Source organism: Jaculus jaculus, chromosome 1 (assembly GCF_020740685.1).
Source record: "Jaculus jaculus isolate mJacJac1 chromosome 1, mJacJac1.mat.Y.cur, whole genome shotgun sequence".
Lineage (NCBI taxonomy): Eukaryota > Metazoa > Chordata > Mammalia > Rodentia > Dipodidae > Jaculus > Jaculus jaculus.
The window spans coordinates 259694187-259710745 of NC_059102.1; the positions used below are offsets into that span (position 1 = coordinate 259694187).

General features: G+C 40.0%; 1 protein-coding gene across 2 annotated transcripts; it reads left to right on the forward strand.

The window, feature by feature from the left end:
* Positions 1-795: 795 nt before the first annotated feature.
* On the forward strand, positions 796-12598 carry Fam72a (family with sequence similarity 72 member A). 2 transcript variants are annotated; one of them, XM_004663529.2, is made up of 4 exons: positions 796-1312; positions 4370-4447; positions 6717-6841; positions 12296-12598. In XM_004663529.2, exons 1-4 carry the CDS (start codon positions 1161-1163, stop codon positions 12388-12390), a joined length of 450 nt encoding a protein of 149 aa, XP_004663586.1. In that variant the 5' UTR covers positions 796-1160; the 3' UTR covers positions 12391-12598. The 2 variants fall into 2 exon arrangements, with proteins under 2 accessions (XP_004663586.1, XP_045016610.1); XM_045160675.1 differs by lacking the exon at positions 6717-6841 and having other exon boundaries at positions 12296-12350.
* Positions 12599-16559: the final 3961 nt, after the last annotated feature.

The window sequence follows — 16559 nt, forward strand, 5'->3', positions numbered from 1 at the left end:
GGTCGAAGCCTAAAGCAGACTTGGTGGGCGGGATAAAATGGAACCGACCACCAAACACAAACTCTTAAGTGAAGCCATGACCAATTGGACAGGGGTAGAGCGCAAGGGTATTGCGGAGAATGCGAGCCAATAGAGAGTAGAAGCCGGCGGGGGAATGTAGAATATCTCCCAATAAGAAACGCGAAGGGTGTGCCTTTACCACTTTCACAGGGCGGAAGGAGGGTTTGCCAGCCAATGAGCTTTGAGGCAGGACCAAGCGCAGCCAATCAGAAAGCCGATCTGACCTCAGCACCGTTACTGGGGGAGCGTCCTCTGAGCTCTCGTCAGGGAAAGGCCCGCGGGCCTTCCAATGCGGGACGTGGGCAAGCTCGAGTTCTCCCAATCGCCGCTGGGCGCTGGCAATTCAAACTGACAGCGGGTTGGAAAGGCAGAGAAAGCGGAAGAAGGGAGCAAAAAAAAAAAAAGAAAAGAAAGAAACGACGTGTTCGGTGACAGACCCGGCGTGGACTGTTCCTCTGTCCCGTTGCACTCTCCCCACTGCGGGCGGAGAGACCCTTGGAGGGACCCCTGGCGACACGAGACGCGGGAGGCCCGGCGCGCGCACGCCGGGAGCCCTCGGGCCGCTGCGAGAGAGCCGGAGGCCGAGCCGAGTCTGGAGGAGGACGCGGGGAGGGGCGGGATCGTCCCGGTGCGGAGGGCCGCGGGGCGTCGGATCCTGCGGCAGGAAGCGCGGAGCCGGGGGGAGGAGCTGGACAGCTCTGCTGGAGGGGCGGGTGCCGGGACGCGTGCCGGGGAGGCGAGGCTTTAAATGCAGTCCTCGGAGCCCGCGCCGAGGCCCTGAATTCCCCGGGCGCGAGCGGGAGCGGAAAGCATCCTTTGAGACAGCTGAAAGGGAAAGCTGTCGTGAAGTTTCCCTTCCACTGCACGGGCCTCTCCCCGCCACCAACTCCGCTCTTCCCAAGTTAAAAGGAAGCAAAAGTTATTGTACCCACTCAATAAATAGTGTTACCCTTCCGCCAGGAAAACCTCTTGCTTCCCAATTTTAGAGCTTAGAAAACCCGAGGCCTCGCTTTGATTGAGAATCAAAGTCGGGGGGGAGGGGAAGGTGCTGCAATTGTATCCTGGTTTAAAATCCCGTACCTCATCCTTCGTGGGACACTATGTCTACCAGCAGTTGTACTTTCAAGGACCGATGCGTGTCCATCCTGTGTTGCAAATTCTGTAAACAAGTGCTCAGCTCTAGGGGAATGAATGCTGTGTTGCTGGCTGATACTGACATAGACCTTTTCTCTACAGACATCCCTCCTACCAAGTAAGTCAAGCGGGTAGCCTTTACCTTACTGGGCCTGGGATGGCTTGGATCTCTGGGAGTCTAGAAGGAGACTATCATTTGGTGTTCCAGCCACTCCCTGCCGTCTGACCTTAGAGTATATCTAAGTGGTCAGGCTGTCTGGACAGAGTCTGTGGTTTAGCCAAAGTGGTCAGTACTGATGTAATGCTTCTAGGTCAATTATAATCACATGACCACGCATTCCTTAAGTCGGATCCTAGGCTCAATGGCCCTGCCCAACTACCCTTTCTCATTCAATCAAGTAGATTTGAGGTTAGTGAGTTCAGACAAGATTTTCTGTACTGTTGGAAAGCAGTCATACAAAAAAATAAATAAATAAAAACGATAGAAAACTCTCCACACAAGAATAGGGGGAAATAAGTGTATGTTATGGCATGAAAATTAACAGCCTTACAGTTTTATCCTTCATAAAGGATGTTACATAAGTTTGCACAATTGAAACCTTTTTAAAAAAAAAAAAATGGGCTGGAGAGATGGCTTAGTGGTTAAGACACTTGTTGGCAAAGCCTAAGGACCCAGATTTGATTCCCCAGTATCATTAAGCCAGATGTTGAAATTCATTTGCAGTGGCTAGAGGCCCTGGTGTGCCCATCCTCTCCATCTGCGCCTCTCTCTCTTTCATAAGGAAATACAAAAAATATTGTTTTCAGTTACTCTCCATGTTTGAGCATAGTATCTCCATAAAATTTTCTCTCTAATACATAAATAATTTTTTAAATACTACTTTACTTACGCTCCACGTTTGAGTGTAGCATCTCTAAACTTTTCTTCCTGTTTGATAAAATGACCATTTTGTCATTTGACTCAAATACACCTTTAGCTATAAAAAGTACTTTTTCTTTCTACAGTCAGTATATTTGTATCCTACCTGATTTGCCAGATTGTGTTCCTTACTGAAACTTTATAAGTAAAATGTAAAGGATTATCCAAAATCTAAATGGACAGCTATTCCCCAAGTCTTTGAACACATACTTAGAAGGAAGCAGGCTCATAGCCATAACTCATTTTTTCAAGTTCATAGTAGTAATAGAAATGTTGAAAGTTTCAAATAGACTCAAGTAAACCTCTTCAACTCTTGATTATCACAGAGATAAAATGGGTAATATTAAGTTTGTGTATGTGTGCTTGTGTGATATAAAAGTTCTATGATTTGTTGTCTGTTTTTTTCTTTTTAGTAACACATATATAAAATATCAATTCAGGGCTGGAGAGATGGCTTAAAAGCTAAGGCGCTTGCTTGTGAAGCCTAGGGACCCAGCTTTGATTCCCCAGTGCCCACCTAAGTCAGATGCACAAGGTGGTGCATGCTTCTGGAGTTCATTTGCAGTGGCTGGAGGCCTTGTTGCACCCATTCTCTCAATCTGTTTCTCTCTCACTTTCTCTCTCTCCCCCACTCTCAAATAAATAAATAAAATATTTAAAAAATAAGTATCAATCTACTAATCTTTATAGTTGCTGTTGCCATTAGTCTCAGGTGAATTGCTATATGTTAGCCTAGGATAAAATCATGTTTTTTGTATCATTTATTCATCTTTGTTGGAGTTAGAATAGTAATGGTTCACATGTTAAGATATATGTGAATCAGTAAGCACACTCTTTTTTATTGTTTTGTTTTGTTTTGTTTTTTTTTTTTGAGGTAAGGTCTCACTCTAGCCCAGGCTAACCTGGAACTCACTTTGTAGTCCCAAGCTGGCCTTAATTCAGCAATCCTCCTACCTCTACCTCACAAGTGTGCCACCACATCCAGCCACATTAGATTTTTTAACTAGAAGGTATGCCAGATGTTCATAGGAAGCTCAAATATCAAAAATGTACTATGGTTCTACTTTAGAGTTTTGTCCAGCTCTGAATTCACTAAATCTGTGCCAAATCACAATTAAAAGTACTTTTGGTGATGAAAACATGGAGACATTGCACACTGTGGGAATGTAAACTAGTGAAGCTACCATTAAAAACAATTCAGAGCCGGGCGTGGTGGCGCACGCCTTTAATCCCAGTACTCGGGAGGCAGAGGTAGGAGGATTGCCATGAATTCAAGGCCACCCTGAGACTACATAGTTAATTCCAGGTCAGCCTGGACCAGAGTGAGACTCTACCTCGAAAAAACAAAAAAAAAAAAAAAAAAAAAAATTCAGTGGTTCTCTTAAAGATTAAGTATAGGGGCTAGGAGATTGCTCAGCAGTTAAAAGGTGCTTACTTTCAAAGTAGCCTGGGTCCTTTTCCCTAGTACCCATGTAAAGTCAGATGCACAAAGTGGCACACGTGTCTGGAGTTCATTAACAGCAGCAACAGGCCCTGGTGCACCTAATCTCTCTCTTTCTCTCTCTCTTCTTCCCCTTCCCCCTCTATCCCCCCTCCCCCCTCGATATTTTAAACAATGTTATGAACATGAATGTGCAAATATCTCTTCAGGATGCCACTTGGAATTTATCTATCTATCTATCCCAAAGTGGCATACTTATGTTCAAAACATTGTTTACAACAACCAAGAGGTAGAAGCAATCTAAATGTCTATCAACTCAAATGATGAATGGATGCTTACAAAGTAGCCTTAATGGAAAGGTATCCTGCCACATGCTACAGTGTTGATGAACCTTAAGGACATTATGCTAAATGAAATAAACTAGTCATAAAAAGATGCATACTGTATGAATTCCACTTCTATGAGGTATCTAACGTAATTAAATTAATAGAAACAGAAAGTAGAGTGGTGATAGCAGGAGGCAGGGTAGAACAGGAAGCTGTTGGATATAGCTTTTCAGTCCTGCAATGTGAAATGTGCAGATTCATCTCACAACAGTGTGGCCATACTTAACACTTCGGGACTAAACACTTAAAAAGTCAAGTGGGATGTAGGTGATCTGACTCTGGTAGAATGCTGGCATGGTTGCATAGGCAAAGCCCTGAGTTCCATCCCAGTACCACCAAAATACATAAATGAGAGATGGCAAATTTTATATTTTATCAGAATGAATATTTTTAAGTATGTTTGACTAACTATAAACTTTTCTGTTTCAGTGCAGTGGACTTCATTGGAAGATGTTATTTCACTGAAATCTGTAAATGTAAACTGAAGGACATTGCATGTTTAAAATGGTAATTTGTGGCACTGTTCTAGATAGCCTGGGTTTGGAAGGTGGCTGTTGACACCAAAGCCCACAGAAAGGCTCATTGGCTGACAGCAAGTATTGCTAGGACCCATATGATATAAGACCAGTTGTTACATAGAGCTGGTTTTTAATTGGATCTTATAATTTTTTTCACATTGTATACAATTTTATAATTCCTCAAAGTATTTGCAAGTATACTTACCCCCCAGAATAAGACAGTGTAGTCTAGGAGGAAACACTGAGATTTAAACTCATCAAAATCAGATCTGAGGGCTGGGGATTAGCTTAGTCATTAAAGGACTTGCCTTGCAAGTATGGGTGCCTGAGTTCAATCCCCAGAACCCACATCAAAACGCCAGGCCATGGTGGCATTTGTAATCCCAGCGCTCAGGATTCCTGGGGCTCCTTGGCCAGCTACTCTAGCCTTCTTGACAAGTTCCAGGCCAGTAAAAGAGAGCATTCTTGAGGAACTATATTTGCAGTTGTCCTCTGGCCTCCACACACACATGCGACTGCACACATTCACAAGCACACACACAATTCAGGTCTGAGCTCTGTCCCTACCCTTGCTCTCTAAATCATCCTGAGTAAACTGCTTAAATCCCTAAGCCTCTGAAACTCCGTTTCCTTATTAATTCCTTTATTTTTTTATTTTATTGACAACTTCTATAATTATGGACAATAAACCATGATAATTCCCTCCCCTCTTCCACTTTCCCCTTCACAAATCCAGATCAGCCTGGGCTACAGTGAGACCTTACCTCAAAACAACTAAAAAAACATTTCTAGTAACATCTTAGAAAGTTTATAAAGCCAGGTTAATTTTAACAACATATTTATAGCCTAATATTTGCAAAGTACTATCTCAACATGGAATCAGTATAAATTATTAATGAATTATTATACTTTCTAAGTTTTGCTCTTAGTCTTTGAATTTGAGTGTATGCTTTACATCTACAACACATCTAGGTTCAGGCCAGTCATTATTGAAGTGCTCAGTAGCCACGTGCAGCTGCTGACCGTTGTTTAGACAGCACTGATCTAGATCTTGATAGATGGGTTTTTAATTTTGCTTTAGGGCTAATGGAAAGCCACTTGAAAGGGAGCAAAGTGATAATGATGGGATATGTACCCACTGGAATACCTACACCAATAAATCAAGGACTGGTACATTCTTAGCACCTAGAAAAATGCCCAGAATATAGTAGATGCCCAATAAATTTTAGCTACATAAATTAATGTTAAAGTGAAATAAGCTAGGTGGTAATTAAAGCCATAGAAGCAAGGTAGCCTTACAAATAACTGTCAATTCTGGTCCAAGAAAAACTCGTTTTCATTTATTTGCTTGCTATGTGGGTTATGATTGAAAAGCCTAGCATTCTTTATAGAGTCTTACAAAAGTAACTGACTCCTATATCTCACAGGAAGCCAAACTAATAATAAGAATATTTACAACTCAATGTATAAAGAAATCATGGTCAGGTGTAGTGGTGCACACCTTTAATCCCAGCACTCGGGAGGCATAGGTAGGAGGATTCACTGCAAATTCGAGGCCATTCTGAGACTACATAGAAAATTCCAGGTCACCCTGGGCTAGAGCGAAACCCTACCTCAAAAATAAATAAATAAATAAAAACTAACAAAACCATTCCCTGTGTGTTAATTCTATTTAGCATAAAACTAGCTAGTAAACAACAAACAAAAACAAATGTGAGAGTGAGGTACTTGGTAAGATAATCAGCTGAAGACAGTAAAAACTTTTTCAGCATTCTGTAAGGACTAGGGATTTGCTTTATTTCTGAATTCCTTCAAAAACACTGTGACTAAAATGAGAGCAGCCAGCTTGAGTTTAGTTTACAAGGACTCGTGCTTTCTTCCTAGTTCTCCATCTGTGGAAACCATTTTTAAGTGCTGGCATGGAACTAGAAATATAAAAACTCACCTTGCCACAGTCCTGGGGCTTAGCAAATCCTTTACTCACAGATCTGAGTTTATTGAATATATTTTCTCTCTATAACATTTCAGGTTGAGTACTTCACATAGCAAACCACATCTAGAAGCTACCTTCCAAAAAGAGAATGTGTATGATAATATGTGCAAAGAAATGTAAGAATATGCTAGTATTGTTTCATTTACAGAAAAGCAGATCTAATTTGCATGACCATTCTATTTACATTCGCCCAGAAAATGCTTCTGTGGGCCAGGTGTGACCTGGTATATATTATATGTATTAACTGATACTTTCTGTTTTTCAGTGGAAACATTGTAGGCTATCATGTGATTGTCCCATGTGGTCCCTGTCTTCTTTCCTGCAACAATGGACACTTCTGGATGTTTCACAGCCAGGCAGTTTATGGTATTAACAGACTAGACTCCACTGGTAAGAAACAACTGGCTTAGACATTCCCCTATAACATTTCTCTATCAACACCTGAGTGGAACCTCTCAATAGATGATTTTAGCTTTCCTCTGAGACTTCACAGCTAGATCCAGACAGCAAAAATGAAAATCAGTCCCTTTTCCCCAGATAATCACTTAGGAAAACTACTGTTTGCCAGAATTCATCACCATTTAGTATTGTATTGAAAGGCTTCAAACTTACTTGAATTTCTTGGTCTTTGCTGTTCTTTTATATTTGGTTGCACTCTATGGCCCAGGCTAACCTCATACTCCCAGTCTCCTAAATACTGGGATTACAAATATATACCACCACACCTGGCTTGTTTGTCTTTTTTTTTTTTTTTTTTTTTTTTTATGAGAGAAAGAGAATATGAATTGGCACACTGGGGTCTCTAGCCACTGCAATCAAACTCCAGACACATGTGCCACCTTGTGTGCATGTGTGACCTTGTGCCCATGTATCACCTTGTGTGTCTGGCTTACGTGGGTCCTGGGAAGTTGAACCTGGGTCCTTAGGTTTCACAGGCAAGCTCCTTAACCACTAAACCATCTCTCCAGCTCTTCTTTGTCTTTTAAAATTAATATTTTTAATGCCGTAAAATACTATCTTGATACATATTCTGACTACAGAAAAATTTGTGAAGCTGTTTAGATACAATAATCAAGAGTGTGTGTGTATATATAAGGAAAGGAAAAAAGAGGCAAGGGCAGTGTAGAGGAGGACAACTGGGTAGACTCTAGTGATTTTTTAAAAATATTTTTATTTATTTATTCGAGAGAGAGAGATAAGAAATAGACAGAGAGAGAGAGAGAGAATGGGCACACCAGGGCCTCCAGCCACTGCAAATGAACTCCAGATACATGCACCCCCTGTGCATCTGGCTTACATGAGTCCTGGGGACTCGAAACTGGGTCCTTTGGCCTTGCAGGCAAGTGTCTGAACCATGCCATCCCTCTAGTCCATCTAGTGATTTTTTATAATTATTAAATTATTATATTTATTATATTTATTGAGAGAAGTAGAGAGCTAAAGAAAGGCACCCACATGGCTAGAGATCCCACGTGGAAGGCCTGCAGGGGTGGGGGGGAACACTGAAAGAAAAGACAGAAAAGAAAATTCAAGGACTTCCTGCCTTGTAGGGAGCTGAAGGGGTTGTAGGAGCCATATGGAGAGTGAGGGCGGGGCTCCCTGCTGGGCCTGGCCAGTCCAGGCCCAACCAAGTAGAAAACTCACTCATAGCTGGAAGTTCCCAAGTGGTCAGAGAGTCTGCCTTCCCCATGCAAAGGTATTTATAACCTTGGTGATTTTTTTAAAGATAAAAATAGACTTCTATATCAGTAAGTCATAACAGAATTTTAGTCAGTGGAAACATCTAACACTAACATGTTATGCTGATTACTTTAGTTGAAAATACACTATCCATTCTTAAAGGAATATATCTACTATTGTTTATATTGTCTAGAGCCATTCAGTTTTGTTACAGGACATTTATTTCCAATGTATAATATCTGTTTATATGACACATCAAGTTGACATTGAGGATTTCAACAGTATAACTTGTAAATGACAATATATATTGAGACAGGGTTTCATGAAGCCCAGGTTATTCCCAAACTCACTATGGTAACCAAGTTGACCTTGTATTTCTTACCCACCTCCAAGGTGCTGGAATGACAGGCATGTGCAGTGCCCCCTGTGGTGATTTTCATGCAGCAGTGCCAGGGATGAACCCAGGGCCACATACATGCTAGGCAAGCACTTTATCAATTTAGCTAAGTTCCCAGCCTAATATTTGCCTATGTTTCTAAAGTATTATCTGCCTTTCTGGATCATGAATTATAAGCTTAATATCAGGGTTTTTAAACCATTCAATTATGCTTGGTTTTTTTTATATAAACTGATTTTTTGTTGTTGTTGTTTGTTTTTTGTTTTTCAAAATAGGTCTCACTCTGGCCCAGGCTGACCTCGAATTCACTACATAGTCTCAAGGGGGCCTCTAACTCACAGTGATCCTCCTACCTCTGCCTCCCAAGTGCTGGGATTAAAGGCATGCACCACCATACCTGGCAAATTCTATAGTCTTTTAAGCATTTTTCTTTCATGTTATTTGGAGTTTTCTGGCCTCCAACTAAGCTTAACAGTCTCACTCTGGTCCAGGCTGACCTGGAATTCACTACGTAGTCTCAGGGTGGCCTCGAACTCATGGCGATCCTCCTCCTACCTATGCCTCCCGAGTGCTGGGATTAAAGGCATGTGCCACCACGCCTGGCTTCATCTTTTAATAATTTTTAAAAAATTTTAAAACCATGGCACATGCCTTTAATCCCAGCACTTTGGAGGCAGAGGTAGGAGGATTGCTATGAGTTCGAGGCCACCCTGGGACTACGTAGTGAATTCCAGATCAGCCTGGACTAGAGTGAAACCCTACCTCAAAAAAATAAGAAAAAAAATTTTAAACTAAATCCGAGAAATCATTCATATTTTATATTCTAGTTAATCCAAAGAATTGCTTGAAATTTCAAAAAAAATCACAAAAAGAATGAACATCAAATAATCTATATGTTTACATTTTCATGTTTCATGTATGAATAAAGAAATGTTTATTTGTTCAGGGCTGGATGTGGTGGCATATATCTTTAATCCCAGCACTCAAGAGGTAGGAAAATTGCTGTGAGTTCAAGGCCAGCCTGGTACTACAGAGTAAATTCTAGGTCATCCTGGGCTAGAGTGAAACACTACCTCAAAAAAAAAAAAAAAAAGGAAAAATTTGTTCAGTATTAAATACTGCTTTATAAGCCAGGTTGCCAAAGATGCTTCAGTAAATTATATCTGTCTTAAATTATATCTTAATTCCCATTTCTCTCAGAGATGATCTTGTCAATATTAAATACTGTATCATATATAGTATAAGCCCAAAGGCTTAACTAAGAATCAAATTTGTAGTTTTTAGCCTGGATATTTTAACCATTAAATTATATTTCTGTATGTACATATATATGCCACATGTTAAATTATCATTTCAAGTAACTTAGATATATGCAGTAAACATCCAGGCAAACATCTTTAGAAAGATTTAGTACCAATGTCTGAACCCAATACTAAGCCTATCAACTTTGAAAATCTAGGGCCAGGTATGGTGGCACACACCTTTAATCCCAGCAGCCTGAGACTACATAGTGAATTCCAGGCCAACCTTGGTTAGAGAGAGACCCTACCTCAAAAAAAAAAAAAAAAAAAAAAAAATACACAGGGCTGGAGATATGGCTTAGTAGGTAAAGCTCTTGTCTGTGAAGCCTAAGGATCCAGGCTTGATCCCCCAGAACCCAGGTAAGCCAGATGCACAAGGTGGCCCATGTACCTGGAGTTCATTTGCAGTGGCTAGATGTTATGGCACACCCATATTCTCTCTCTCTCTCTCCCTCCTTCCCCTCCTAACTAAATGAAAATAAAATATTTAACACAAAAAATAGTTCAAAGTATATTCTGTCATTTTTTTCATCCTGGTTAGCTCATGACAAGTAACTCAACAAGAAAGAGTACTAAACTACTCAGTTTAAGTAAAATATAATATTTGAACAGACCCATCATTTTATTCATTGTTTGTTATCACAAGTCCTAAAACAGGCTGAAGATGGCCATTTTTTTTTTTTTGAAGATGGCCATTTTTAAACAAAGATTTCTCTGAACACCCTTAAATAAGACATAGGCTTTTAATTTAGGTCTTTACTTTTATAATTGTATTGCTCATGGGATACATTAAAGGAAGTTTCTGCTTTGATACTGTTGTTCCTGCTTTGCAGGATTCTAAACAAAGGGTGGAGATTTTTCAGTTCTGATTTACTTTTGAATATTGGTCAATTTTTCTAAGATAAAAGCCCAACATTCTTTCATTTGCATTGAGTCTAATCCATGAGAAACAGATGTATCACAGGATTTCCTTTCTAGCTTCTCAACAGAGAAAGGAAGGTGGCGCTTCTGTCAGATCCAATCTCTGAGTTTATTTTTTTTTCCTTTGAACCAATTGTGCTAAACATTCATGGCCCTTGAGTATTGACTCCAAGAATATCAAACTTCTCCTTTGTAACTAATATTGTGATATAAAGAAAGATTTTTCTAGATGCTTTGTAAAAAGGAGGTTTCTAATCGCTTTGAAACTGTCCTTGAATCACCTGATTAAGTGACATCAAAGGAACACATATATAAGTTTTATGAAGTTCTGGCATGCTAACACTAAAAAAGTCTGAGTTTGAGTTTGGTCTTCACATATAAATCTCATTTCCCAGCACTTTCCCCAAAAGGCTTAGGAGATCTAAGCTCAATTTTCCTAGAATTTGGGAAAATGTTCCCCAAATCCAGAAGCATCCAGCTCTCTACTGACCTTGTATGGGTTCTGCTTTCACTTAGATTCTAGCCTAGCAACTGCTTGTAGTCTGTTGCTCCTTAGTGCCATGTTGCCAAAGCAGATCACCATTTATTCTTGGGGGAGTGAGAAATGTTTTTTATGCTAAACAATTCAAACACAGAACTTTACAGAAAATTATATGCTAAACATCTGTATACTCCACAGCATCAAATAAATGATAACTTCTTCCCTGATTAGGTTATCTTTTTCTAATAAGAGAGACCGTTGATTATTGTCACTGCTTCAACCATGTACCTGTCCCCTTGAGTGCCTGTGCAAGTTGGGCACAGAGGACAGGATGAATGATAGGCTGTACTTTCAATGTATCTTTTTTTATTTTTTTAAATTTATTTATATATGAGAGAGAGAATGGGTATGCCTGGGGCTCCATCTATTTCAAACGAACTCCAGACACATGGGCCACCTTGTTCATCTGGCTATAAACGGGTACTAGGGAATAGAACCTGGGTCCTTAGTTTTTGTAGGCAAGCACCTTAACCAGTGAGCCATCTTTCCAGCCCTCAATTTGTTTTTTAAAGAGTCAGACAGTAAAATACAGAAAAGAAAATAAAGAAGTGAGCAGGGCATGGTAACTCACCCAATAATCCCAGCAGTTTGGGAGGCTGAGTTAGGAAGATCACTATGAGTTTGAGGCCAGCTTGGGATACATAGTGAGTTTCAGGTCAGCCTAGGCTAGAGTAAAACCCTGCCACTAAAAAAAAAAAAAAAAAAAAAAAAAAAAAAAAAAGCTTTAAATAAAGAATTTTTTTAAACGTTTTTGTCATTTTTATTTATTTATTTGAGAGTGACAGACAGAAAGATAGAGAGAGGGAGAGAGAATGGGCATGGCAGAGCTTCCAGACACTGCAAACGAACTCCAGATGTGTATGCCCCCTTGTGCATCTGGCTAACATGGGTCCTGGGGAGTCGAACCTTGAACTGGGGTCCTTAAGCTTCACAGGCAAGCGCTTAACCGCTAAGCCATCTATCCAGCCCCCTAAATAACGAATTTTATGACCTCTTATTTTCAGGTGTAAACTTCCTACTTTGGGGAAACTTGCCAGAGACAGAAGAGAGTACAGATGAAGATATGTTAGATATTTCAGCAGAAGAGTGTATTCGATGAATAAAATTATGATGAATATGTATTTTTATACATTTTTGTTAAAAATATGTTAGTGGGTCAATTTTAACATTGCCAGAGGAGATTTGCCAGTAACTTTTAATTGGAAAAAATGGAGAATTTGTTGATGTATTTGTTTACAATCTCATATTAACTAACTCAGTTTAATTTAAGCCAATAAAGCTGTTCTTTGCTTCTGCCTCTTCTTACACCTCTGCCCAGTACAGGTACATATTAACTTCAAGTCGAAAAGTCTTTCACATGCCACCCAGATATCTCCAAGTCTGGGTGAGTTTTCCTGCAATGTGATGCCAGCTACCACTGAGTTTACAGGCCTGAATACAAACATTAATAACCACTCATATCAACGACATAAATATGTGGCTCAACTGAGTATTAACAGGGAGTTAAAAAAAAACAAAAAAGAAAAGAACAGGCTGCTAGGTTTCCATGGGTACTGGTTATCCTATGCTATATTGATGATGACTGCTTTAGTGTAAAGCAACACTATAATCAGCTTTCAGATTGCATTCAAACTTTAAAATCTATAGAGGAATCCTTTGATTCCCCAGCATGATGTTAGACAAATGAGTTTGTCAGAAAAGTTTTTCAATATGTACTGTTTACCATGTCATTTATTTACATTCTTCTAAAGCCATTATGGATGCTGTTTGTAACAGCTAGATAAAGTCATTCTGCATCTTTAAGTTGTTCCATTCATACCCTAGGGCTTTCTCTGTGAATAACAAATTTTAGATTGCAGTCTGGGTCCAGACTCTAAGATAGAAACAAAGAAGTAGTTTATTTACACCATTGTACATTATACAAAGTATTTTCTTGTTCATTGTTGTTTATTTGTGTTTTGAAGTCTGGTTTTATGTCTTCTTAACATTTTGTTAATAATGATATCAAAGCAGACTGAGTTGTGATTTTATATATAAAGTTGGTTCTAAAAATCGCCATCTTTCCTTCAATTTTTTTTATTAATCCCACTTATCTTTTTTCTTTTTATTTGTTTGCTTGTTTTTTGAGGTGGGGTCTCACTCTAGTACAGGCTGGCCTGGAATTCTTTATGTAGTCTCAGGGTGGCCTCAAACTCGTGGTGATCCTCCTACTTCTACCTCCTGAGTGCTGGGGTTAAAGGTGTGCACCACCATGCCCAGCTTTCTTTTTTTTTTTTTTTAAAAAAATATTTATTTATTTATTTGAAACAGAGAGAAAGTGTATACCAGGGCCTCTAGCCTTTGCAAATGAACTCCAGAGATATGTGCCCCATGCCTCTGGCTTTATGTAGGTACTAGGGAATTGAGCCTGGGTGTTAGGCTTTGAAGCAAAGTGCCTTAACCACTGAGCCATCTCTCCAACCCTAAACTCACTAGCTTACTTTTTAAGGAGTAGAAAGTCTATAAAGTGTAGAAGGACTAAAGTTTATTGAGTACTGACCACATACAACACTGCTCTGAATGATTCTTCACCCACTCATACCTCAAGACAAACCCGCGAGGTACCCTGAGCATCTCCGACATGAATTAGTCAGGACCTCACTTAGCCGAGATGCATGCTGGTTAGCTTTTTTTTTTTTTTTTTCATCATTTAATCTGAAGACAGAACTGACAAATTTAGAGGTTAAACATATTCCAATTTATTTGGTCTCCAAAATAACCTGAAGGCACTAAAAGGCTTATTTCCTATAGGCTAGGGTAAAAGGTGCTTCAGAAAATGGTAACAGTTCAGTAACTTTTCTAAGAGTCTCTGACATTGACCAATAGCACTGACAGAAGGGAATCCAGAGAACCCAAGGAATGAGTACAGAACAGTTTGTTTTCAGATTTGTTTTTCTTTAACCTCTCTTAAATTCTACTGGTTGTGTGTGTGTGTGTAGGGGAGGAGGGGGTATCAGGCAGGTACTGAGGATTGAACCTATGTACTTGTTCTTACTCAACAAGTGCTGAACTGTATCTCTACTCCTTTTTACTTTTTACTCTGAGACAGTCACTAAGTTTCCAAGGTTGATCTTGAACTTATTCTGTATGCCACAAGGTTTGAACTTATAATCCTCTGCCTCAGCCTCCTGAGTATCTGGCAGTACAGGCCTGTGGCACCAGGACCGGATCTCTTAAATTCTTGTTCTGGAACAAAGTGGGCATATGGAGAAGATTTAAAAAAATAAATTATTAATACATTATGTATCTCTTCAATTAACTTATTAAGGAAGAAAAGTTTAATACTAGAGTAGAGAATGCTAAAATTCAAGCTTAACTTTCAATAGACTTCATCTGGTTCCTGTTCAGTTCAGGCCTTCAAATGATTGAGGAGTGCTTTGAGTAATAAAAAAAAAAAAAAAAAAAAGCAAGACAGTGGGACTGATCAAAGTTAATTCCAGATATGATTTCATTACAGCTGGACAATATTTCAGATGACTCAGCTACTTTTAGCTGATTGTGTTATAGGAAAGCCCATTTGAAGTAGCAAATGGATTCATACATTTTTATCTGGAGAAATGTATTCATGACACTGTTTTAAAATAAAAGCAAATGACATACACTATGGCAAGACCAAAAGCAGAATCATGCATGTATGCAATAGCACATGCTTTCTAGTCCTCGCATGATGCCTAGGTTAGAATCCATCCATGGGACTGGGGAGGGACCTCAGTGGGAAAAAAACACGTGTTACACAAGAGTACCCGAGTGTGGATCTCTAGACCCATGTAAAAGCTGAAAGCTGTCGTGGGTACCTGTAATCCCAGCATGCTATAGCTAGATGGAAGCGGGAGGGGAAACAGGAGCATTTCACTGATGATCACTAGCCTGGAAAATCGAGTGATGAATAAATGAAGTCTTGCCTCAAATGAAGTGGAAAGCAAGGACTGAACATTGTCTTCTGACCACACATACATACACTGTGGCATGCACTCACACACATGAACATGTATATACACACACCTCAAAAATCTACCCATAAAGCCAGGCGTGGTGGCACACGGCTTTAATCCTAGCACTTGGGAGGCAGAGATAGGAGGATCACTGTGAGTTTGAGGCCACCCTGAGACTACATAGTTATTCCAGGTCAGCCTGAGCCAGAGTGAGACCCTACCTCGAAAAATAAATAAATAAAAAAAGAAAAGAAAAATCTACCCATACTTATGTCATCCTTTTTTTTTTTTTTTTTGACTTTGCACTCTAGTGCAGGCTGGCCTGGAATTCTAGTCTCAGGCTGGCCTCGAACTCACAGCAATCTTCCTACCTCAGCCTCCCAAGTGCTAGGATTAATGGTGTGCACCACCACACCCAGCTTAAGTCATCTTTTGATTTTATTTTATTTATTTATTGTTTTTTCGAGATAGGGTCTCACTCTAGCTCAAGCTGACCTAGAATTTACTGTGTAGTCTCAGGCTGGCCTCAAACTCATAGCAATCCTCCTGCTTCTGCCTCCCAAGCGCTGGAATTAAAAGCATGAACCATATACCTGGCTTCATCTTTTAATTTTTGATTCAACAAACCTGTATTATTCTCCTACAAGAGAAGATGCGACAGGAATTGCACAATGAATTACTTGCACTTTACATCAAGGAGAACTCAGGGAGTTGATAAGATCTAATGCATGCTGGCAAGGGACCATGACACACCTACTCTCTCTCTTCACCCCCAACTCTCTCTCTCTCTCTCTCTCTCTTTCTCTCTATTGTTGCAAATAACAAACAAATATTTTTAAACAAAATAAGCTGGGCATGGTAGTGCACACCTTTAATCCCAGCACTTGGGAGGCAGAGGTAGGAGAATCACCGTGAGTTCCAGTCCACCCTAAAACTACATAGTGAATTCCAGGTCAGCCTGGGCTAGAGAGAAACCCTGCCTCGGAAAAAATAAAGAGAGAATAAGTAATTTGATGAAAAGGAAGTTACCCTAATATACAGCATAATATAGAAAAAAGCTAGCTAGAGTGGAAAAGGTGGCTCAATGGGCAAAACACTGTCCACACAAGCATGAGCACCTGTGTTGGGATCCCCAGAACCTACATGAAGCAGGATGCTCTAGTGTTAGTGTCTGTAATTGCAGTGTGCCTATAATAAGGAGGGAGGTGGAGACAGAACTGCCTGGAAGCACATGGGCTAACTAGCTGGATTCACACATCGGTGAACAAAGAAAGACCCTGTTTCAAACAAGGTGGAA

Excerpts from the sequence above, each read along its gene's own strand:
- Fam72a (XM_004663529.2), top strand. The coding sequence starts at position 1,161 with ATGTCTACCAGCAGTTGTACTTTCAAGGACCGATGCGTGTCCATCCTG. Across the intron at positions 4,448-6,716 it reads GACATTGCATGTTTAAAATG|TGGAAACATTGTAGGCTATC; the intron begins GTAATTTGTGGC and ends TCTGTTTTTCAG. Across the intron at positions 6,842-12,295 it reads TAACAGACTAGACTCCACTG|GTGTAAACTTCCTACTTTGG; the intron begins GTAAGAAACAAC and ends TCTTATTTTCAG.